The sequence below is a fragment of the Metopolophium dirhodum genome, chromosome 4, assembly GCF_019925205.1.
Source record: "Metopolophium dirhodum isolate CAU chromosome 4, ASM1992520v1, whole genome shotgun sequence".
NCBI classification, from domain to species: Eukaryota; Metazoa; Arthropoda; class Insecta; order Hemiptera; family Aphididae; genus Metopolophium; species Metopolophium dirhodum.
The window spans coordinates 8,951,282-8,975,720 of NC_083563.1; the positions used below are offsets into that span (position 1 = coordinate 8,951,282).

The 24,439-nt window shown below is 31.5% G+C and overlaps 4 protein-coding genes across 6 annotated transcripts; 2 read left to right on the forward strand and 2 right to left on the reverse strand.

Annotated features, from left to right (window-relative positions):
- Window positions 1-69: 69 nt before the first annotated feature.
- LOC132942807 (splicing factor 3A subunit 1-like) lies at window positions 70-4,130 on the forward strand. The gene is made up of 13 exons (XM_061011456.1): window positions 70-331; window positions 678-842; window positions 917-1,088; window positions 1,148-1,461; window positions 1,522-1,817; window positions 1,886-2,030; window positions 2,098-2,280; window positions 2,349-2,473; window positions 2,543-2,852; window positions 3,176-3,279; window positions 3,345-3,452; window positions 3,515-3,688; window positions 3,762-4,130. The coding sequence occupies exons 1-13, from the start codon at window positions 268-270 to the stop codon at window positions 3,861-3,863; spliced, it is 2,262 nt and encodes a 753-aa protein (XP_060867439.1). The 5' UTR covers window positions 70-267; the 3' UTR covers window positions 3,864-4,130.
- LOC132942808 (xylulose kinase) lies at window positions 3,886-15,418 on the reverse strand. Of its 2 annotated transcripts, XM_061011459.1 has the most exons (12): window positions 15,259-15,417; window positions 12,570-12,835; window positions 11,661-11,921; window positions 7,768-8,007; window positions 7,119-7,298; window positions 5,495-5,596; window positions 5,298-5,429; window positions 4,927-5,225; window positions 4,554-4,843; window positions 4,365-4,462; window positions 4,149-4,304; window positions 3,886-4,089 (listed from the first exon to the last, which is right to left on the reverse strand). In XM_061011459.1, exons 3-12 carry the CDS (start codon window positions 11,778-11,780, stop codon window positions 4,021-4,023), a joined length of 1,686 nt encoding a protein of 561 aa, XP_060867442.1. In that variant the 5' UTR covers window positions 11,781-11,921; window positions 12,570-12,835; window positions 15,259-15,417; the 3' UTR covers window positions 3,886-4,020. The 2 variants fall into 2 exon arrangements, with proteins under 2 accessions (XP_060867442.1, XP_060867441.1); XM_061011458.1 differs by lacking the exon at window positions 12,570-12,835 and having other exon boundaries at window positions 15,259-15,418.
- Window positions 15,419-15,582: 164 nt separating this feature from the next.
- LOC132942788 (germinal-center associated nuclear protein-like) lies at window positions 15,583-20,117 on the forward strand. Of its 2 annotated transcripts, none has more exons than XM_061011427.1 (7): window positions 15,583-15,973; window positions 16,317-16,472; window positions 16,543-16,704; window positions 16,784-16,990; window positions 17,565-17,702; window positions 17,773-17,962; window positions 18,361-20,117. In XM_061011427.1, exons 1-7 carry the CDS (start codon window positions 15,918-15,920, stop codon window positions 18,421-18,423), a joined length of 972 nt encoding a protein of 323 aa, XP_060867410.1. In that variant the 5' UTR covers window positions 15,583-15,917; the 3' UTR covers window positions 18,424-20,117. The 2 variants fall into 2 exon arrangements, with proteins under 2 accessions (XP_060867410.1, XP_060867411.1); XM_061011428.1 differs by lacking the exon at window positions 15,583-15,973 and adding an exon at window positions 16,062-16,199.
- A 120-nt stretch (window positions 20,118-20,237) lies between these two features.
- Window positions 20,238-21,207, reverse strand: LOC132942789 (NAD(P)H-hydrate epimerase). Its single transcript, XM_061011429.1, has one exon. The coding sequence runs from the start codon at window positions 21,116-21,118 to the stop codon at window positions 20,372-20,374; it is 747 nt and encodes a 248-aa protein (XP_060867412.1). The 5' UTR covers window positions 21,119-21,207; the 3' UTR covers window positions 20,238-20,371.
- Between the last annotated feature and the right edge of the window lie 3,232 nt (window positions 21,208-24,439).

A 24,439-nucleotide genomic window follows, 5' to 3' on the forward strand; every position in this document is an offset into this window, starting at 1 on the left:
CATTGGTTTGCTACTAACCTACAAATCGAAGTGTTTTTTATTTACTTTTTAAAATATTGTTTATTGTATAATATTGGTATATTCGTAATTTGTATTATCAAATTTTAGTTATATTTCTATTTCTTACGTTTAAATATGTAATATTATGATCTTTCGTTTTTCTACTTGTATAACATTTAAATTTATTTAACAAACATATAAGTGCATTTTTGAAATATATGCATTTATAATAATTTCTTCGTAGACTTCAGTAAACGGACTATCAAGATGCCCGAAGGAGTTGAAGAAGTTCCTACTATTGGCATTATTTATCCACCACCGGAAGTCAGGAGTATCCTTTAATTGACAATATTGATTACATTAATTTAATTTTGAATTGTTTTGTTTTACCTAAAGTTTAGTACCTAATGTACTGATTACATAAGAAATATATTTAGATATATAAGTATGTGATTGTTAGTTTGCTTAATCTATCATATAAGTTCTCATTGTTTAACTTTTCTGAAAAAAATATGGGGAATACACTTATGGATAGATAATTAAGTCTTGCTGCATGAGAGCGAGGGTCAAACCAGATCTTATTATCAATTACAGAAATGTTACTACTAGCCCCTAGACTATAATATATGGAATGTTTGTAATTCACTGAATAGTTTCTTAACTTCCTCTTAATCAAGATATTGTCGATAAAACTGCCAGTTTTGTAGCACGAAATGGACCAGAATTTGAGTCTCGTATTCGTCAAAATGAATTGGGCAACCCCAAATTCAATTTTCTTACCCAAGGTGATCCCTACCATGCATACTATGTACACAAAGTCAAAGACCTCAGGGAAAAAGCTGGTGAGCATTAATTTTTTTTAATTGTGTTGTAGTACTTACATAAGTGGCTTATTTATCTATTTATTTTACTTTAGCACAAGAGCCGACCTTACCACCCAAAGAAACGAAAAGCATATTGTCAACTGCTACCCAACTTAAACAACAAGAGCTTCTGAAACAAGTACAGGAAGCAATATTTGTACCAAAAGATCCACCAAAAGAATTTGAATTCATCGCCGATCCTCCATCAATATCAGCTCTTGACTTGTATGTATTAATAATTAACTTTGCCAATAATTATTAACTAATACATTTTGAAATTTCAGAGACACAGTGAAGCTTACTGCATTATTTGTTGCTCGTAATGGCAGACAGTTTTTAACCAATCTGATGGCAAGAGAACAACGTAACTTTCAGTTTGACTTTTTACGTCCACAACATTCACTATTTCAATACTTCACAAAGCTTCTTGAACAGTACACTAAAGTGTTGATGCCTCCCAGAGATCTTATAAAAAGTCTAAAAGAAGAAAGTTATGATCGACAAAAAATCTTAGATGATGTAAAATATCGTTCCGAATGGCAAAAACACCAAGATGCTTTACGTAGAAAAGAAGAACAGCTTATAGAAAAAGAAAGATGTAAGTTTTATTAAGATACTATACCTTTTGATGATCTAATAAAATTCATACCTTTTTCAGTGGCCTATTCTCAGATTGATTGGCATGATTTTGTTGTTGTAGAAACTGTTGACTTTCAATACGGTGAAATTGGCAATTTCCCTCAACCAACTACACCGGATCAAGTTGGTGTGCGTACCTTGATGCAAGAACGTGTAGATAATGGAGAAGAGGCTGTTGAAATGAGTGATGCAGAAGATGACATGCAGGTAGACAGTGATGATGAAATGGAAAAACGAGTTAATGGTAGAACATATGCACCGGAAAGTGAACTCAGAGTGCCTGGTGAAGAAAAGTCCAGTAGAGACAACAACCAGGTAATATTTAAAATGTCTATTTATTTATTAAAATATTTTTTATACTATTTAATTTAAATAAAAATAAGGTTCAAGACATGGATGAATCGTCCAGTGACGATGATGGTGATTTACCACCAGGTGTTTCGAAATCTGACAGCCGTTCAAATCAAATGACTCAGCCGGCTGTTCCAGAAAAGGTTATTGTGAAAAAGGGATACAATCCCAAACAAAGTAAGATTTAATTAACCTAACACAATGCATATTAGTTGTACTAATATTTGGTTTTTTATATTTACAGTTGTTCGAGCACCAGTTAAAGCACCTCCTGAAGAATATTTAATATCTCCAATTACTGGTGAAAAGATACCTGCAAGCAAAGTCCAAGAACATATGAGAATAGGATTATTAGATCCCCGTTGGGTAGAACAACGAGACAAGCATATCAGTGATAAAATGAACCAAGAATCTGTGTATGCTCCAGGTAACTACTTTTGATGAACAACTAGTATATACCTAATTTTTTTTTTAATTATTATTTTATCTATTCAGGAGCTGCTATTGAGGCTAGTTTAAAACAGTTGGCTGAACGTCGTACTGATATATTTGGTGTTGGAGTTGAAGAAACTGCCATTGGTAAAAAAATTGGTGAAGAAGAAAGTAGAAAAGATGATAAGGTAAGAAAAATTAGAAAAATATTATGTTTTATGCTAAAAAGGATTAAAAATATAATTTGATTGTCTTAGGCTACATGGGATGGGCACACTTCCAGTGTAGAAGCTGCTACTCGTGCAGCACGAGCTAATATCACTCTAGAAGATCAAATTCACCAAATTCATAAAGTAAAAGGTCTAATTCATGATGATGAAAAAGAAAAAATTGGTCCTAAACCTGTATCAGGTACAGTAACTATTTCTCATCCGCCTACTTCTCAAGCCGTTTCTGTACAAATGTCAATGGCTAATAATATGCAAAATGCAATGATGCAACCACATGCTCCTAACATGATGCAATCCCAATCTATGATGATGGTTCAGCAACAACAACAGATGATGGGTGGGTTTCAAATTTAATTTCACTAGATTATTTATATAAATATATAACCAATAACATAATCTATTAATGTATACAATTGGTGACTCAAGTTTTTCCTTGTTTCACACCTAAAATTATCTAATTACATAACTTGATATTTACTTATTATACATATTAGTTATTATTGATATTTAGTTCAATATAATAGTATAATATGTATTTTATGCTTGCCATTGTGATATGTTTTGTTGTAAGAACCAAGATTTTGATTTTTTTTTTATGCAAAAAATCTTTATATAATATTAATTTTTCTTAGTAACTTATTGGTATTAACATGTTTTCAGTTCCCCAACCTCAAGCTTATCAAGTTATGCAGCCCCAAATGCCACCAAATCCATTTTTGGGTGCTACTAGAGGAATGATGCAACCTCCGTTACCTCAGGGTCAAGTATGTATACATTAAATAATTTATAAAAAAAAAACTTAATTATTGTGCATAAACTTGTTAATTAGCCTGGAATGAAGCATATAATGGAAATTGCTGAAGATGAACCACTTATGAAGAAACAAAAGACAGAAGATTCTTTAGAACCTGAAATACAGTTTATGATGAAGTTTAATGTAAATAGAACAAATTACTTTTAACATTTTAGGATCATCTACTAACCAATTATACATTTCAGGGTCCTGTCATGTTTAATGTTGGAACGCCTGTTCTCACAGACAAACCGGAATGGGCTCTCAATGGACAGATTTTAAATATAACATTACCACTACAAGAAACAGTGTCTGTGATTAAGACAAAAATTCATGAGTTAACTGGAATGCCGCCTGGCAAACAAAAACTGCAATGTGATGTATGTAAACAAATTCTAACTAAAATTATATGCAAAAGTAATGAATTAAATTGTTTTTACATCATTTTTCTAGGGATTGTTCTTCAAAGATTCCAATACGTTAGCTTATTATAACATAGGACCTGGTTCGACTATTCATTTGCAATTGAAAGAACGTGGTGGTCGTAAAAAATAATTGTAAAAATATTAAAAGAATCTTAAATGACTTAAATCATTTTATTTACTATTGTAATATTTGATAACATATAAATATATTTATTCATTTCATTATATAAAACATATATTAAGTATCAACGTCATAATGTAAAACCAGTTCTGTTTATATGTGTTTCTCATTTTCTAGTAGCAGATAGCACCTCTTTAATAATATTATTGTACCGCTTGACCATTGGAGTGTAAATCTAAAAATAGTAATAAATAATTAGTATCATTTTTACACAAACATGTATCTTTGACTTACTTCATAAGCATCTTTATGAGGTGAACAAGCTAATGTGGGAGGAGCGGCAGTGGTTACCACCGATTGAAACGAATCTACGCAGTCACTACATTTACTTTGAACAAGTCCACGTTTAGCTTGATATGCAGCACCCAGGACTGCGGAATTGGCAGCTTCCTAAAATTATGTTAAACATAAATAAGCATCCGAAAATATAGGAAAAATGATTGTACTGACTTGTGTATAAACAGGTGCGTTAAAAACGTCAGATAAAATTTGTAATATTGTATTATTGTTTGAAGCACCTCCCGTAGCTATGATCCTTGTCTTGGCATCTGTTTTTTTTTTTATATATTATACATTAGGTTTTTTACTTTCGTATATTATATTAAATATAAACGTGACACGAATGATATTTATGCGAACCTATCGTGTATCCCAACTGTTCGGCATGCGCCCTTTTAGCTATGAACTGTCCCTCGACCAACGCTTTGACTTCAATCTCCCGGCTGGGAAACCTGTCCACGGGGCCGTCGTTCTTATCGAAACGGTAGTCACCCTGTATCCACGGAATGATTTCCTGTTCGTCATAGTACAGTCCCAGATATCCGAAATTTCCTCTGGGCGTCCTCTCCAGCAATGTGTTGAAGTGGTCCCACGACTCGTTGGCGTAATGGTTCCTCAGTCTTTCGCGGGTCAACGAGCCGTTCTTGAAACTTTAAAACAGCTCGAAGTCATGTTTGACTCAGTGCAGTGTGCGTATCCCTATGTATAGTAGTGTAGTGTAGTGTATAATTACCACAGAAGCACCATGTACGCGTCTCGGTTGATCGGGCTGACCAGGACGTGTCCCTCTTCCAGACACCTGGGCTCGTCCAGCGGCAAGAACAGCGTGTCACTGGTTCCGAGGCTTATGGCGATGTCGTTGTCGCTAAGGCACAGGCCGGCCAACGACGCTGGATTATCGCCGGTGAATGACACCACTCGGCACTCGGGATTGAACCCGAACCTCTCCACATAATAATTGCTGATCGGGCCCAAGTCGGTACCCGGCGGCACAGTCCGTCCCAGTCTCAAGTCCAGCCCCGGCGCGCACGCCTAAATTCCGAACACGACTATAGGCATACTGCTATGTGATGTAATATATTACAATGTCGTCAAATTATTTACTTCCAAGCATTCAGTCGACCACTCTTTGGTCTTGATGTCTAACAGGTTCATCCCCGAACCGTCGGACCAATCGATCGGAGCGTATGCGCCAAGTAATAACGAACAGCCAAAACTGCTCACTAGCGATATCCTCTAGAATAGTATAAAATATTAAGTTAATTCGGATGGTCCATTGGATGACTGAAAAAAAGTCTAACTTCTGTGTTCTGATAGGCCCCTGGTTTGCTTTCTGCCATTTTGGAGATTTGGGGCCCAGAAAACCTTTCGTATGCCTTCGATCCGGTGATGTCGGCCAATCGCTATGAAAAAAAATTAAAAATATGATTTAAAACAATATAATTCGTTTTCCCCAGTACCTATAACTGTTTATTAAAACCTTTGTAAATAGTTACAGAAATCATGTTTACGCGGAAAACATCGTACGGAATCTACGAGGAACCTTCAGTTAATAAAAAGGTGGATAAGTGGTTGTCGCTTTGCTGTACAGTAGGTTACAAGTGGGTCACTGTATAATGGATGGTATTAAATTTGAATTCAATGATATAATATACATAGGCGCAAATCGCAGGGTGGCTAAGGAATAACTCCCTTATTAGCCCCCGAAAAAAATATATATACAGTTTTTTAGTTGTATGGGATCGAAGCCCCCCCCCCCCCGTAACTCACATTGGTGTTAAAAATTTTGGCCCTCCAGAAATTTTAATGGATTTGCGCTTATGATAATATCGTTGTATGCGAAAAACGATTCTGAAGGGAGACGGTTTGTCAGTGTGGATATTTTATATTGTTATTACTTATTATCAATACGGTAGCCGGTAAGTAATATAAAATTACAACAAAATAACTAAAATCATTATTTTTGTTATTTAATATGTAATTTTGTCCAAATGTGAACATAAAATAACTATAAAGAAAAATTATAATACTTTTAGATTTTTGAGACATTTTGGTTACAATCTCAAAAACAGTCAAAATATTTTGAAAATTCTATTAAGTAATAAGTATAGGAATTTATAAAATAAACAAATGATATAAATTTCAAGTGTCTATGGTTATTCGTTTTTGAATTACAACAAAATAAGAAAAAGCGCTACTTGAGAAATCGAGTAAATATCCAATGTTGTAAAAACTTGAACTTCAAAAGCTCATAAAAATTGAATTTGTCTTTCTTATAGACATTTTATTTTTGATAAAGGTAGGTAAACTTGTAGGGAATCTTGTATTACATTTTAAAATCTTAAATCTAAGAAGAACATTTTTTATGAATTTCTAATTCAAAATAATTTGCACAATTTCGTAATTTTTACGTTTTTTGTCAAAATTCAAACTTTAAATGCTTATAAGAAAAATTATAACTATATATTTTTAATATTTTTCAACTGTTATTGTAACAATATATTAAGAGCCTTGTATTACATTTTCTAACCGTTTGACCCAACGAATACAATTTCATTGATATTAATAGAAAAAAAACTGGAAACTGAAAATGTCCACAAACAGCTCAAAATAAGTCAAAATATTTTGATAATCTTTTAGTGTTAAGAAAATGCTAATATAAACATTCAGTGAAAATTTCATGTTTGTACGATTATTTGTTTTAAAGTTACACCATAAGATAAAATCGATTTTGTCAAAAACCAATTTTACGAACAATTTCCGTTTTTTCTTAATGTTTGTTCGTTTTCCGGCGCTTTTGTAAGCTATAGGGAAATTTTTACTTTTGTACTGTCAGGCCAATATGTTAGTTGTTACACCTCGTATAGTTGTACACTTGTATACCTATATTACTATAATAAATAATAATATGAGTGTACAGCCTACCTGTGGTCCTCCGACAGCGTCCTCGAGATGTTTGCACTGTTTCGTGGTGCTGGAGTCCATCCACACAGGTGAGTTGACCACGGAAAAACAAGACGCCAATTGCATGTGCAAAAATCCGGCCGGGTTCAAAGTTTGCAGCGTTTTTTCGGCACCGTTCGTCCAATAGACCGTGCCGTGTTGCTGTAGACAGTATGTAAATCGTATACTATACAAATATTTAAGTATATCATATATTATATAATAACGAATCATCAGCGCAATGTATTATTGTGGTGGTATCCGGGTCAGTGGCGTAGCCAGGAATTTTATACGGAGGGGTTGGTAAAATCATTTTTTAAATGCAACATTATATAATATAGCCATATAGGTTAAATAAACACGGAACATGCATATATGATATAGAGATTACGGACGTTAAATATGTAAGAAAAAATCCGTTCTAAATACACCTTAAATATTATAATAATTGTAACATAACAGGTTACATCGTCTACTGCAGTGATTGTTTTTGTTAAAATGCGCATGTAGACAGCATGTAGTTCATAATATAATATTGTATTACGATTGCGGGATTATCGATTACCTATACGCAATATGCCAGTATGCTTTAAGGCTTGAGCATTCGGGGAAAAGAGAAAAAAACCTTTACCTGTCCGGAACCAGAAACCGCGGAGACTGTACTCAAATCGGCACCGCACACTTGCAACCGGTCCAACAGTACGTCCAAGGCTTTGACCCACATAACTGTTGGCGCTGTCACCTCGCGATGCTGTCTGTCTTTGCCCTTAATCACGCCGCCATGGGTCCGAAACTCTTGGAGCTCCGTGTCGAAATGTACTGTGGCCTCGAATATCTTGTGCAGATCATCGTCAACAATAACTCCTTTCAACTGCGTTAAACGTTTTAAATTTCCATATAGTCTAGTGGTAGTGGGTAGGTATAATATATAGGTTACAAGGGTATAGTACCCTATAATTATTTATTTATATATATATATATCCACACCAATCGTCTGTTTTTAGGTAAAATAAGCCAGTAACGAGAGTTGAAAAAATCTCTGCAGTGGTGGCTGAATCAACCAGGGTGACGATCTAAAGAATCGACAAGTTTTTCTCGACTTATCCGTCAGATGTCAGTCATCAATTATCATACATGTTAATGTATTTTGAACCAGTTGGTTTATATGTTAGTAACTTAGAAATATTCACTTCAATTAAAAATGACCCGGTACCTACACATATTATAGTAGTATAGTACCAGTATGTACACCAAGTATTGATATATTAACTAAGTATTCAAGTATACCCTATAAAAGTGGCGTAGCCAGAGAGGTCTGTCCACTCAACCTCCATCCATCAGCCATATCTTTGCCAAAAATGATAATGTACAAAAAGAAATATTGATCACTTTTACAAAATTTAAATAAGACTTTGACACAATAATAATATAAATAAAAAGTTGTTAAAAATGTTATTCATTTCAGCAAAGGTTATTTACTTATATTTACTTGTTAAAATTTTTAAAAGTTATTTTTTTAAACTTTTTAACTTAACTAGTTAGTTAAATTTGTTTTTAACTTATTATCTTATTCAGTTAAAATTTGTGTTGTTGTAACTTAACTTTTTATAGTTAATTATCATTGTCGTGCAATTAAGTTAATTTTCTTTTCGTGTCATGCGGAAACAACTATTATTTATAGACAATAAGTAGTTAATACTACTTGGACCCAGATATAAATACAAAATTTGCTTTTTTTGGGATTTCTTAAGTGCCAAGCAATGCTATTCAAGTATAAAATCCGTTTTATACATCAGAAAATTGACAACTTTTATCTTGCACATTGGCGTTTTTAGAGCATTTTTTTTTGTACATTTTATTGAATATTTAAACATTGTATGCATTTTTAGATTAAATTTAATACCATTTATTAATTGTCGTTCGTTCAATTTATGATTTCTATACGTATACGTAACGTCTATATATTATATCTTATCCACGGTGCGATTGACGACTGTTGACTGCATTGTGCGTCCAGGACTTACACCAGGAACAACTAATAGTCAGATTTTTTTCGTATTCTCGTTTTCTCAAAAAGTGTTAAAAAAATGGTTGTTATTTTTGAAGGATATTATTGCGGTTAAAATGCATTGTTTTATGGCATTTAAATCCGGGCCTCAGTAAGAACTAAAAACTGGTGCTATATAACTATAGTTGTATTATTATTACTTATACCCACCATCGGCGCAACAAGAGATGAAAATATGAAATAAAGGAAGTGCTAAAATTATGTAACTAAAAATGTTGAGTAATTAATTATAGTGAACCGTTTGTGCAAGTAGAAAAAATTTGATTTGTAAAATAGTCCACTACTATTTACGTACATAGGTAGACTATATTATACATAATACATATTTGTGCTATATAAAAAAGGTAATAGAAGTGCTAACTAAGCAAATTGCAACCACTGTCACCGATGTCGGTCTCCCCAGCCCGTAATAAAATTAAAAACCATATGGAGCGCTATAAAGTATGATAAAAATGATCATATTTTATATTTTACGAGGACGTCACACACTCACACCTGCAGCATGTGTTATCTCAAATGGATATAACATGACAAGTTTGCATTTAGTAGTTCCAATTTTGTGTTGTTAGCAAGTGAATATATTAGAGTGAATTGACGTATTGTCTATTGAAATATTATCAAAGTTAAAGGTATAATAACATTATTTTTGTTCACAACTTAGGTTTTTAAAATATTTTAATATTAATACAAAATATCAATATTTTACATAGATACTCATAACTTCTTTAAAAATTAAAGTATCGTAAAAATCCAACGAGGGAACACGCATTATGATATTCTTAACTTAAATGTTGATAATAGGCCAACTCACTCCAATATTTAAGGATTGCGCTAACAACAAAAAGTCGGAACTGCAGCTGAACATGGATTTTGGTATAAGTTATGTTTTAGTAAGATAATGTCACACACGTGAGTAAGACGTCCGGTCGTCTTAAAAAAAATTAGGTCTAAGTACGCTATGCAGTTACGGTTGATTATGTTTTCAAGAGTGAACATCCGATCATAGTATTTTCGCGAAAACGAATACGTATCGTCAAGCGAGGAAAGTTTCGTTTTCGAAATAAATTGTACAGTAAATTATTGTACAAATGTCAAAACAAAAATGTAATATTATCTACTATCGTTTAATCTGATATTACAATGTTTGATATTTAATTATTCAAAGTGACTATAAAACCACAACTATAGCGTTGAGGAGGTCAATGATATATTGATATTATTATTATTAAATATTATAAACATGTTATCTAAATTAGTATACGTATAAGCCATTTGGTTATTACTTATTACACACTGAATTGTGATATATAGCCAATATAGACTATAGCAGAAGTATTATATATTAATATACATAGGTACGTCATCACTCATAAGTTATAATTCATATTTCATGTTATACAGATTTTATCATTGCTGTATTAATTAAATTGTATTTTTATAATTAAGTAGATATAAATAAATAATGTAATTAAAAATAAATATGTATAGGTATATTGAATATAGAATTTGTTTTATCATTGATAATTACAGTTTAAAATATATACTATAATATTATAAATTATACCTAGAATAAATATGAAATAAGAAATTCTTATTAAAAACCAATTTAATTGTATATATTTATTAGATACCTAGAATAATATTATAATCGAAATAGATAATAGTATTATATCAATTTATACCTATGCACAATTTGTAAAAATTAAGATTCACAAAAAATGGACATTACAATTGTAATATTCTGAAAACATTGCCGGTGAACCGGTTGATAACAATTTAATCGCCTACAGATATCGCATGTTGCCGCACCCTAATGACGCCAATTTTATTAAAGAAAAAAAAACATTTTTCGTTTATTATTATATCACCGCATATCTATACCGGATACATTGTGGAATATAATAAAATACCATCTAAACAAGTACTGACGTACGTATACACTCTATTTCGTCGTACGACTTTTTAATGACCTATAAATGCCATATATTTTATTCATTTCCGAAGGAGCCGAAGTCTCTGTCTTATCTGCAGGTGGCTGAAAAGTTTATTAAACCGAATATGGTTTAGGTACACCAGATAATGTCAAGTATAATAGCCCCGTGGCCGTGCCTATAAGGTACGGATAATTCGCGGACTTTTCGTGGGATCTGAGGTACAACGTGCGAGCTTATTGTCGTGTTGATACTTGGTATGCATTATATAAAATTAAATTTAATAACGATAAATAATAATTATATAAAAAAACTTCGTTTCAAAAATTATTGTTCCCATATAAAATATATACAAGGAAGTTGAGACCTACCTATATGCCCACTTACTCACCCACCCACCCGCCCACCAATGCTCTCGATTACGTGATATTTAGAAACGGTTTGTTCGCCGCAGATAATATTATATTTGTAGATCATAGGTATATAATTATGTTTAAATTTTAAATATCTGTAGAAGTATAATACCTGTTGCGTGCTGAAGTCAAGTCCCAGGTACGTGGTGGGCATCATGACGTCGACCGGCGTCGGGAACGCGTCTCGGTAGTGACGGCAAAGTCGGCCGTCCGTCGGCGGTTCGCTCGTCATTGCCGTCGCCGCCTCCTCCTACTTCTACTTCTCCTCCTCCGATCAGAGACGACTCCGACCAACTCGGTAATAAGACGGCCACGGCGGTGTTATTATCAATATTATCTCCTCGGCGGCGGATCAGACGTTTCGGCGGAACGGCTGAGGCAATACGGACGTTATCGTTATGATTATTATGATGTTTTTTTTTTAAATAATATTTTAACGGTTATAACTTATAATCATTATTAGGTGTCTTAAGCCGATGCGGCGTTGCAGTTCGAACACTTTGGGCCCGACGAATATAAACGAATTGTCAAACCATATTATTATTTTTAGGTATATATTATACACGGTCGCCGGTCGGTGCAAAGTTGCCTGATTTCTCGTTCAAAATAGTATGATTAACTGACTGTATAAAAAATAACGCACGTGTACGATGCATTGGCGTCAATCGAAATTTATTGTGGTCATTATAGTAATGCTGCAGTTATCATACATGCGCGATGTAACAATTGTAAAGTGTAGCCAGTAGCCACGTAGGTATTTTTTGTCGCGGTCTATATACGATAATATATACTTACCGCAGGATACGGTATATCCATGATGAATAGTATAATAATATATTATACGGGAGTTGTGACGGCGAGTACCTATTTAAAGGTATCTATGCTATATCTACCTACCTAGCTATCTGTAACCTGTGCACGTAAATACGTTATGTATTAACCTACCCGTACAGTCGTAAAATATTCATGGCCCGCGTTTACGATGATTATAATTATAAAAACAACAGTATTGTGTACCTACTGCAGTACTGCAGCACACACCGACAATCGAGATGCAGGTGAGCGATGTTCGTTCACGGTGATGTACCTTAAAAATCCGTTTGCGTCGGCGTTGTCGACGCGTGGAAGAGAAGTCGAGATCTAGAGAGAACGAGAGAGAGAAATAGTAAACGTTTTTCGGACCGTGACGCGTGCGTCCGACGGCCGTGATTTCCAGCGTTCTATCGACTCTCCTCCGACCATCGCCTCTGCAGAGTCACGGTCTGACCACGACGTGTCGTTCCAAACCTTAGTCATCATCATCATCATTATTATTATTATTATTACTTTTATTATTACGAAGATTGTTAATAATAGTACACTACGCGTCTACGCGACACGGGAGTACATGAAGATTATCAGGATCAAAAACAAAAAATAAATACCCGTAATTTTCACTTAAACGTTTGTTTATCTATCGTGGTTAAGGAAGTTTGGTGAAATTCGGTGGAATTTTGTCGTCTCGATAACTAAATCCTCGAGTCATGGGATTATAATCACGCAGCAGGTCATTAACATCGCGATGTCTAATAAGTAATAACATTAATTATAAATACAAGTATTTATAATCAATGTTAATAATCATTCAGTGGTAAGAGTGGGGGAGGTAAAGTGTGCATAAATGTATTTGCCCTCCTGTCATATCGTTGCTCTTCACTTGATTTTTTTATTATATTAATTGGAAATAAAGCTTAAGTTAAATGGTAGGTTTAAAATGTTGTACTCTTAAGGCCTAACCTAATTCTTAAGATTATTGTAAAAATTCAGAATTTTGTAAGTAACTATATGAACGTTTAACTAATTTCAGAGGGGGGGGGGGGGTATTACTGTATTAGAAGTACCAATAATGCTATTTGCACAAAGCCACGGCTTCATCTATAGTAGTACGCAGGGGTGGTTTATGGGGGGACGTGGCAATTCCCCCCCCCCTTGAGATTTAAAAAAAATTGTTTTAATTAGTTTATTTTACGATGTAGATAATACGGTGTAGATATTCTGATTTCACCGACACATTGAACATAATAATAATAACATTTCCAAAATAAAATATTCCAAAAGACCGCTTGGGAAGTAAGCTAACATTCGTTCATAAGTTTTAATGCGTATGTCGCTACACAGAATTATTTAAAGAATCGGCCTTCTTAGCGTTCCTGGCGCCCAATACCCCCATTAAATGCCGTAAAATAAAGACTCAAAAAGTCATAATCAAAGATCGGAAGTGTGTATGTCTACGCATCGTGAAATTAAATAATTTTAAAATTTAAAAAAAATATTTTTTTGATCATAACTTACAAATTAAGTTTGAGCGTTTTTATTTGAAAGTACCATCAAATTAAACATGCAAAACACGCATTTCTAAGAAAAAAAATCCAAAAAACACTTGGGAGGTGAACTTAATTTATGCCAAACTTAAAGTTTTATACTTTTGGATTTAAAACGCGATGTTTTAATACATTTTATAATGTAAACAGAGATTTATAAACTGTAACTAAGATTATTTAATTAATCATATTAATTACAATAATTGTTAAACAATGTTTGTTCAGAGTATTTAAATTGAACTTGGATTCTCATATGGACTCATATAAAATATATTATACAAGTATCACTCAAAAACATTCCTACTAGCCACCCCCTTAAACAAGCTTTAGATCCGTCCCTGGTAGTACAGTGCACATGATATTGACACATTAAATCCTACGAACGTCCGTAATATATATAATATATAAATTGGCAATCCTTTGCTCCTTTCCCATTCTTCCAGCATAAAAGGTTAGAATTAAGATAGAAATTTGGAAAACTAATTGGAATTCTATATCCACCGTGTACATTTGTACCCAGTTTGTCACTTTACGTACCATTACATTTTTATACATTTATTAACTTATAAAATTGCGATATAGATCAGAAAAACTAAGAAGTGGTGATCTCAGATTCTCAGATCTATATTCTATCACTCAATCATCCATCATAATATTCATCACATACCTATTATAGGTATGCGCAACATAATAATAAGTCGTGTTTTATTTTATTAACTTATTTTATCCATACGACATACAAGTACCCATGGGCCATGGTTATATACATATAAGTACGTACTAAATATTTAGCCATTCAAGTACCAATTTCCAAAATTTGTCGGAACCAGATTTTGGAGGACTTTGAGCTTTTTTTCTTTGTTGAGATCTCAACATACAATTAATATATCTCGAATTATTAATATATAATTACAGTAAATATTGCATTATAAACGTGATGTGGATGTACATAATATATGATTTGTGTGTTATGGCGTGGTAGTATTGAGGAGTGGGATTTAGCTAACTTTGAGCTTAAAAATTCAATATCAACCTTTTAGTTGACTTTTGCTTCGAATTTGAATCAATTTTCGATAACTTGATCGAATTACCGGATAAACCCGGGATAATGTACATAGGTAGTATATAAAATCACAGCTTTTGATACCTTTAAGTCCTAATGTCCTATACTATAATATACTTAATATATTTACTACCTATACCAGCTATATTCCTATTATATGATATTACGATAATATTATAACAATCCTAATATCCTATTCTGTTACTTTTTGTCATCTATTAGATGGACTCCCCTGAATGCTGTCAGTGCTAGTCGATAAATACACACAAATAAAACTATAGTGGTACCTGATCGTGTCGCCAACATTTCATCCAAATAATATGTAATTCATTACAGACATGAATCTATAATATGATATTCTTGCGTAAATTACAAAATAAACAATTGTAAATTTCAAGGTTTAACGAAATAGAGCTACAACTGAGCGGATAAAGTCGAAAATTTATATTTATTATTGTATATTTTAATAATATTATGATTGTCAATCACAAATCACAATTTAATGATAACATTGTCAGCCACAAATATAGATAAAACAATATCAGTATTGGAGAATCCGTGATAAGACATTTTTTTAACGAACAACAACTTACTGAACGGGGTTTATTCATTTATTGATAATATACAGTATACGCCGTGGATATTAATATAGTCTATAACCTTGTTTACGAAGGTAGAACAATTGATACAACTGAAACTGTGATGGACTGGTCGCTGGGTATATAAAAGTATATAGAATAATTGTGGTTTTTGGGCCTTTCGGGGTACTTTGGACATCAGGCAATTTGCTAATTAGGGTTCACTCATCAACAACTATTAGTATTTAATATTTTAACGGATCGTGGACGGATGGTGTAATACTGTATCTGTAATAGGTAGTATTATTCTGTATTTCTGTGCTAATAGTGCCTACCAAAATAACGAAACAAATGAAATATAGCCTATAATGTTACCGGTGAAAGGAATATGCATGGAAATGTGTCCCAAGGAGGAAATGATGATGTGAGTAAAATTTAATTTACTTTATTTATTAATACATTATTGCTTCGAGGTTTGATACTTATATGAACATAATGTACAAATTTAAATATGCAAGTGTTATCAATTAATATGTAAACGATAATATTATAACTTGGGAATTTACTGGTTTGGGCTTAAAGCCCATTTTGTAACTTTAAGTTTACTATAGGAAGAAAACTGCAGTAGTCATCTAATAATTATATACCTAGTTAAGTCTGCATTTTTTAAAACATATTATTTTATTTTATAACCGCTATTTTATTTTGTCAAAACAATAGAATGTCTCCATATTTTTAATAATTTTGTTGTTGATGTTTTTGTTTAGGAGAAAATCTAAGAGACTTGTACACCAGTTGGAATGTAATCCTCATAAAATGGTTAAATGTTTTAGCCGTTCAGCTGCTGGTAATTCATTAAGCAAACCTCATATTTTAAGACCACCATCAGTTCTAAGGAATACTGTATCATATCTTTTAAATGAGTAATAGACAATTTTTATTAGACTAGGCAATAATATTTACTATTGTTTTGTTATTCTTAAACATTTTTAGGGTGCTTACAATTGAAAATGTACCATTTAATATTGTTTATGATTTTATTGATGACCGTTTAAATTCTATAAGACAAGATGCTACTATACAAGCCGTGTCTAATCAAGATTGGATGGCTATTTTGCCACCTATTATACGTTTTCATGCATATGCGGCTTATAAGTAAGTTGTAGTATTAACATTTTATGATGTTTAAAATCAACTAATGTATTGTATATCGTATTTTTAATGTTGTTTATAGATGTTATGAATTTGATGTAAATACATTCGATCCATTTTTAAATATGAAGCATTTTCATGAAAGCATTTTTAAAATGATTAAAATATTGTTAGAAGACTCTGACGAATCAACAAATGAGCTTTGTTCGGAAATGGTATCTCTTCTAATTGTTACTAATTTAGGTGATTATAATGTTCTTCAACAAGCTTTGCCGTTTATATCAAAGAAGTCAGTTTATCAATAATCAAATTATTTAAGGTAAAGTTTACTTAGATTTCTTACTGATGAATTGTATATCAGTATCTAGCTTTGTTCTGTGTTTATAAGGAAATTTTAGAAGTCTGGTATCAATTAATAGTCATAACTCATAATCTATATAATGATACTTATAGGCTACTATGTATAAAATACCCAAAACTTGGGAAGTTGCTACAGACAAATTAAATATTTATCTAAAGACACCAAACATTATTTTAACAGTTCTTTAGCTGTAGCACTTTTTCACATTTTGAATCTCAATGTTGTCTTAGATGATAACATATTCATAGCCAGAGTTAACTGAAAAAAACCTTAAATTATGAGGTATTATTATATTTTAAAATAAACTATGAAGTTTTAGAGTAAGATTCAGTAAAGACCATTGGTTATAATTAATATTACCATTATTTAATGTTATTCACATTTTATATCTTAAAAAATATATATACCTTTAAAATGTAAACTTTATCTTAAATAGAAATTGAGATTACATATTTCTTTTAATTATGACTAATTGTATATGTATATATATATTTTTTTATAGAAATACTTTAATCAAAATGGCAGTGCTACTATCACTGAATATTATGAACGGTAATTTTAGACAGTTATTTGAAACATACAATAAATTTCCAGCAATGCATCAGTGTGTTATTTGTGTACAATTACCAATGCTAAGAAAGTATTAAATATTTAACTATATTTTTTTTTTTTTTTGTAATTAAAATATAATTTATATAATTTACTTTTAGAAACATATTAAAATCAATGTGTATGGGTTTTAATTGCAAAAATAATTACTTTCCAATTTCAATCTTATCTAAAATGTTGCTGCACAATGAACCTCGAGAAACCATAAAAGAGTGTCAACATTACTGTTTAACTGTGGTTGATGATAAAGTGGAATTATCAAAGTCTTCATTTAATAATGAAGTGGATGAGGTAATACAAATAAGAATTATTCTCAATTGGTTGGTTCAATTTCTTGAAAGATAACGTTTTTTAATTCTTTTGATATTTCATAAAGTTGAAGTTTTTTAAACTTAATGATTTATTTGAGTTACAGTTGTTAATCATGATGACTATTTATAGTTTTGGGTTAGGATTAGTAGGGATATAATATTATTTTAAGATTTTAGATATATTATTTTTATTATTAATATATAGTTATTTTAAAATATTTTTTAGACATTTGCACCATACACCAGATGTACTCTGTTTTTATTGTAGTTTAAATTCTTCTTACTCAAACCAAATAATAATATAAAATATTTTCAAGTAGCAAAATTGATTTTGACTATTTTTTTTGTCTGTTTTTCTTAATTGCATTTTTTTTTTAGTTACATTTGAAAAAGAAGATCAAATTCAAAGTTAATGTATCAACCATGGTTCTTAACATCTAAAAACAAGATGTTATTTTAAGTGTTTGTAAGTATTATATAATATTTAGTGAATTTTTTATTTAATACAATATTTTATTATCTGAAATGTGTATTTATTATTATTAACTATGTGTAAAAACATAATAAAACAATATTTTGTATGATAAAAAAAAATAATTATTCCTTTTAAAAGTATATTTTTGCATTCATAATTTTTGGGTCCCATTGAACATGTTCATGTTTTTAAAATATCTGTTGGTCTTTTTAAAAAAAAAAAAAATTTTCAATATTCCAACCGCCAAAATCTGATCTGTCACCACATTATATATTTGGTTTTCTTTCAATATTGTTAGATTTTTATCTTCAGTTTTCACTTTTCATTGGTAGGTTGTGTGCATAGACATATTATAGACATAATTATATTATGTCTATGGTTGTGTGCATGATTAGCATTATTTATTAGATACTGTATTAGTACTGATAGACATTGATGGATATCAACTATTTAGATATCTATTGTTTTTAATTATATTAACTAATCTTGTTTGATAGTTTATAGTTAAATTATAACACATTAAAGTAAATAAAATAATTGAGATTTAATTAAAAGATAGATGGCAGGCAAAAAATAAATTATTAGTAAAAAATGACCGGTATAAATTAATTGAAATAACATTTCTGAAACCCGAATACTCGTTTTTCGTGTTAGACTCGCGCTAACTAACCTGTAACGCGCCCCATGTACAAACAATCATGAATAGAAAAGGATGTAAAATATCAGAAATTTAAAAAAGAAATGCCTTGATTTTGTTGCTTATAGACATGGCTGAAAATTGCATAATTAGCATTAAATTAAATTAAATTAAATTTTACATGAGATATTCATGTACTTAAATCATTAAAAAAATAGTGAAATATTTTGTTATATACAGTGGATTTCGCTTAATGTGGACACGTTGGGACCAAACTCATTTGTCCACATTAAGTGGTAGGCCATATATCAAAATTAGTTAGTTAGTATACATTTGAATTGAGATCAGACCAATTTACCCATATTAACGCGGCAGCCAACATTAGGCGGAATTCAATGTAGTTTGATAATTATTAACAAAACCATTGAATATTGTCAAAGAACAAAGGAAGAAATAGAATCAGAAACTGTATATTATTATAATAAATTGATGAATAAAAAAATATCCTGATCTACTTTCACAGGTGGCATGGTAAAGTAAAGAATTTTTTTTTTAATTGAAGCCGACAATTTAAATAGGTTGTGAACTACTGAGTAGAATATAAATGAAAAGTAATTAAAAAATATAACATTATTTAAGGTTTTAATGATCAAATGAGTAAAGAAATAATAGAGTTAACTTACACATTGCAATTAACATGTGATATCAGTGACACAATATATCTGCCATCTAGTGTAGTTGATGGTTGTATTGATGAGATGTTGTGTGATGAACGAGTTTGAAAAAGGAACAGGGATTTCCGGTTAATGTTGTGCAAGTTTTCTAAAATGTATATTAGAAAGCAGTCCAGGAGCATAATATACATCTATAGACTATAGAGTTAGAAACCTAAGAAAATTGTAGTCAGCTAGCATTCAACATTTTGGATGTATCCAAGGAAAAGTAAAGAGTACATAGACAGCTGATTAAGGTAAAGAGCTGAATGTTGTGTTTAATGAATCAAAAACTTTTAGCGTTCTATTTATGTTATGTTTTCAATGTGGACACTAAAACAAAGGTTAGAGGAATAATAGATTTCCTAAAATTACGTAATGTACTATTGCATACTTTAATTCATTGCAAATATAAATAAGAATACATTAGTATTTATATAATACATAAAACTCTATTTTATGACATTTATTTTTATTTAAAAATTTTCTGAATCAGCACAAATTAAATATATATAAACTTAAAAATATTTTTAAAATTAAATTGTACATTACAACCATGTGATTTTATAATTTTACACAACATTCTGCACCGGGATATGCAGGCAATTCCAATTGGTATTTTTCTTCCAGTTCTTTGGGTACAAATCTTCCACCTAAATAGTGATATTTTCCTTTGAAACTTTTGGCACATTCCTTTGGCGCTGTCAACGAAATTAATAGCTCTGGATTAATTCCATCACTATCAGGAACTCCTTCAATGCTCCAACCGCTGGGGACATCTATGCTACAGATTGGTTTGGCGACTGTTTTCAACGCATTCATGACAGGCAGGAATTTTGCTCGCACTGGTGGCTTGAAACTAAAACCAAACAACGCATCTACTATGAGGTCATATGTGGATATGTTGTCAGCCAGGGAATCAGACACGGGCACACCAGAAGTCTCACACTGATGCACAAGATTACTGTACAAAAGCTTGTCGGTGCGCACAGGATAATACACTTCGGTTAAGTAACCAAACAGTTTCATATGCCTTGCGCACACCAGACCGTCGCCACCATTATTACCCGGTCCGCAGAGCACCAACACTTTTTGATGAATTTTTGGTGGGAAGCATTTTTGTATAGCTGTTGCACAACTTAAGCCAGCCAGCTCCATTAATTGGTCAACGCTAAATTTATACACATTAAACAATTCTTGATCGATGTTGATGGCCTCGTCTTGTTTCAAATATTTTACCATTTTTAACTGCTGTACAGGCGAAATGTTTTTTGAAGTAAATTTCCGAAAAATGTTTGAGACATTGAACATTTAATAAATAATCATGAATCTCGATTCTCGTCACAAATCAAATATTAAAATTTATATTATTTTTTATTATTATTTTGTTATAATCTTATGCTTATCACTTCTATGGTTTATCACAGAAAACAGGTGGGTTAACTTAGCGTAATCAATTTATTTTCAGAAGCTTCACAATTAATACATTGAGGCATTGAGCCCGTGGCGCCCTCCTAAGACGTATTTCTAAAAAATTGTATATTAAAAAAAACAGAATTACCTACAAAAAATTACTTCCTTATAATATTGAAAGTTTTTTGAAAATGATGACTTGAATAGTAAATAATACAGCTAATAAATAATATATTTACTGATATACCTACGATATACATAATATAATAAATAATGTATTTAAGTTTTAATCATATACATAGTTCTAAATTGTTTAAAAAAAAATAACGCCACTATTATATACAAATTCAAATAACATATCAATAAAATTCTAGATATAATCTTGCTTAACACTTAAATTATAATAATATAAAATAGTTACGGTAAAGTAATAAATTAGGCATTTATCATTAGCAGTTTACCATATTATGTAGACAATAGCAAATATTAATAATAATGCTTATAATTTTATTCAAAATTTAAAGCCAATATGTAAAAAATGTATTGTCATTGCACAACATTTTCATAAAAAAAAAAACTATAGATTAAAATTTAGGCCAATTATGGATACAAAATGCAAGGGGATGCAAGTAAATAACCCCCCCTCCCCCGCAAATGGCACCACTCCAAAATTATATAATTTATTTCACAATGTCAATGGTTTTATAAACGTTCTATAACAACACATAATTAATAAATCCTTATATATTACATAACTTGTTAATAGTTTCAATACGTTTGTGATTTCGATGGCTTAATTTCTAGAAATAAATATAGAAATAAAAGGGAGAAGCAATTAATACCTCTCACCCACTCTGTTGTAACAATTAAATGAGTGGAGTGTATCTCATCATTGAGTAGGTAATAGTTGTATTATGTTATACAGTGGCGGCGGGATATAGGATTATTTGAAGCAATTGCTTCATATCGAAATGGGTGGATGGGTGTATAAATATACATAATATATAAGACATCAACACGGTAAATATTATAATTAATTATAATCCCATGCTGCTAATTTTGATTCAATTAAGGGAGCGGTGGTAAAAATATTTAAAATGTACAATATGCTTCATGCCTCTACAATTTCGGGCCGCCACTGATGTTACAATACACATTACACACAGAATGCAAATCAAACTTTGAGAAAGTTTAAAAATGATCCTTTAAAATAAGATGCCATAAATCACGAATTTATTAGTACCCAACCATCTATATTCTATATTTTTATACTGACATTTATCATAATTTGATTTTTAAACTACATGTTATTAGTTTATTACCTAGTTAATGTACCTGATAACATTTATTTCAAAATATTTTATTAATTATTGGCTAATATATTTTCTAATAATTTATGTGTGGGATTTATAGTAGGTACCTATCTATAGTTGTAGTAGGTATTAATCAATTTAAATTTTCTATAGTAAGAAGTATCGAGTATTTCATAAAGAATTCATTTTCATTTAGAATATAATTCATAATACCCAGTCACCAAATGGTAAATAGGTATATGATAGCAGCACATTAAAAGTAATGTTAAAAATTTGATATATAGAATATTGAAACTGAATGTTGGACACTCGACTCACTTGGCTCACCTAGAGGCCTATAGAGTATAGAGCATTGTGAATTTGTGATGTGTTACGAATTAATAATCATTATAAATTTGAAAGCAATGATAAATAATCAATCTTTTGAAGTACACTTTGTCCAAATCTGTTTACGATCGCCTTTTTTTGCGTTCACCCGTCCGACATTTTTGCCCCCCCCCCCTCGTTTGTAGCCGTTAGGGCAGGTTTTCCGCACGTATTTCGTGCACAGTTCCGCTGTCTGCTCTTCGCCGTATTTTGTGAAACTTCGCGGTCATGTGTTTTCGTTCGTTTCCCCTAATCATAATGCGCTTGTACCTACTAACTTTGCTTTTACGCAGATGTAATATTATACTGATGCCCTCCGTTACCTCATTTTAATTATCTAAAATAAGCTAAAGTTACTGTGGTCAGAATTCCAGCCCTGAACCAAAAGAAATGTTTTTGTAAAAAAATTATACCTAAAAGTTATAAATATAGCTATAAACGTATATACATTTACACTAGGTATAATAATCTGTATATCAAATATTGAATTAAATTGACCAAACAATTTTTTTTTAAATTAATGTCTATGAACAAAAAAATATGATTAAATGAAATTTAAATATTTATCATTATTAAATAAGTATTTATTATTGATTATATAGTTTGGAATTTATCGCACTTAAAAATACTCAAATTTGTGAAATCCGCCTTTTTGTAAAATATATTCAAAGTCAATTTTTATCGTACCTATAGGCTATAGCACTTGACAACATACAGTATAATCAACCAAAAAAAATATACAAATACATTTAATCTTGAACCTTAGTTATGTAGTTGTGGTTACGATACAGTACTGTAATTGTTCATATTTTGTTTTCTTTCTAATGCAGTTGATATTGTGCCTTTGTATTTGGTAGGTACCTAATTGAATACCCGCACAAACAATCGAGGCTGGAATAAAGTTAAATAAAGCCTTACGCCTTAGGTACGTTGTCCAATGAACTGAGCCACATAGCGACTGCTGTTGACTCTTTCAGTACTGGTACATTCTTAACCCTCGTGGAGCATAATGTGGAAGTGTTGCAAACCCCCGAGATTGGTGTTCAAATTCATAGGCGAAAATAAGGGACCGACTGGGGGCTTAGCGCCCTAAAATTGCTATAGCCCTCCAAAAAACTAATTACTTGTGCATATTATGACGTAAAATCGTCATAAGAGTATTCAAAATAATATACCGGAGCTTCAGCCTCCCCCCCCACCCAATGTATTTTTTTAAACTATTTGCACCTATGTGTTCAATAATAGGTACCTCTAGAGGTCCAACCGTTGATGTACAATCCTTCCCTGTCCCCGTCTACAGACTACCACATTTTTGTCAATACCTAACTAGTAATATTCTATATGATCTACAACTTCATGCTGATGATCTTTGTTTAGATTAGCTGTTATAGCTCATCTTCATTGTTTAAAAGTACAATATTAGCGTAGGTAATGAGCAATATTTGACATCTAGGTATGAGTGTGTTCTGTATACTTTGTAGTTACCTAACGACTAACGTCTACGAGGTCTTGTCACACGATCTTGCCCGCCAATGGCCGA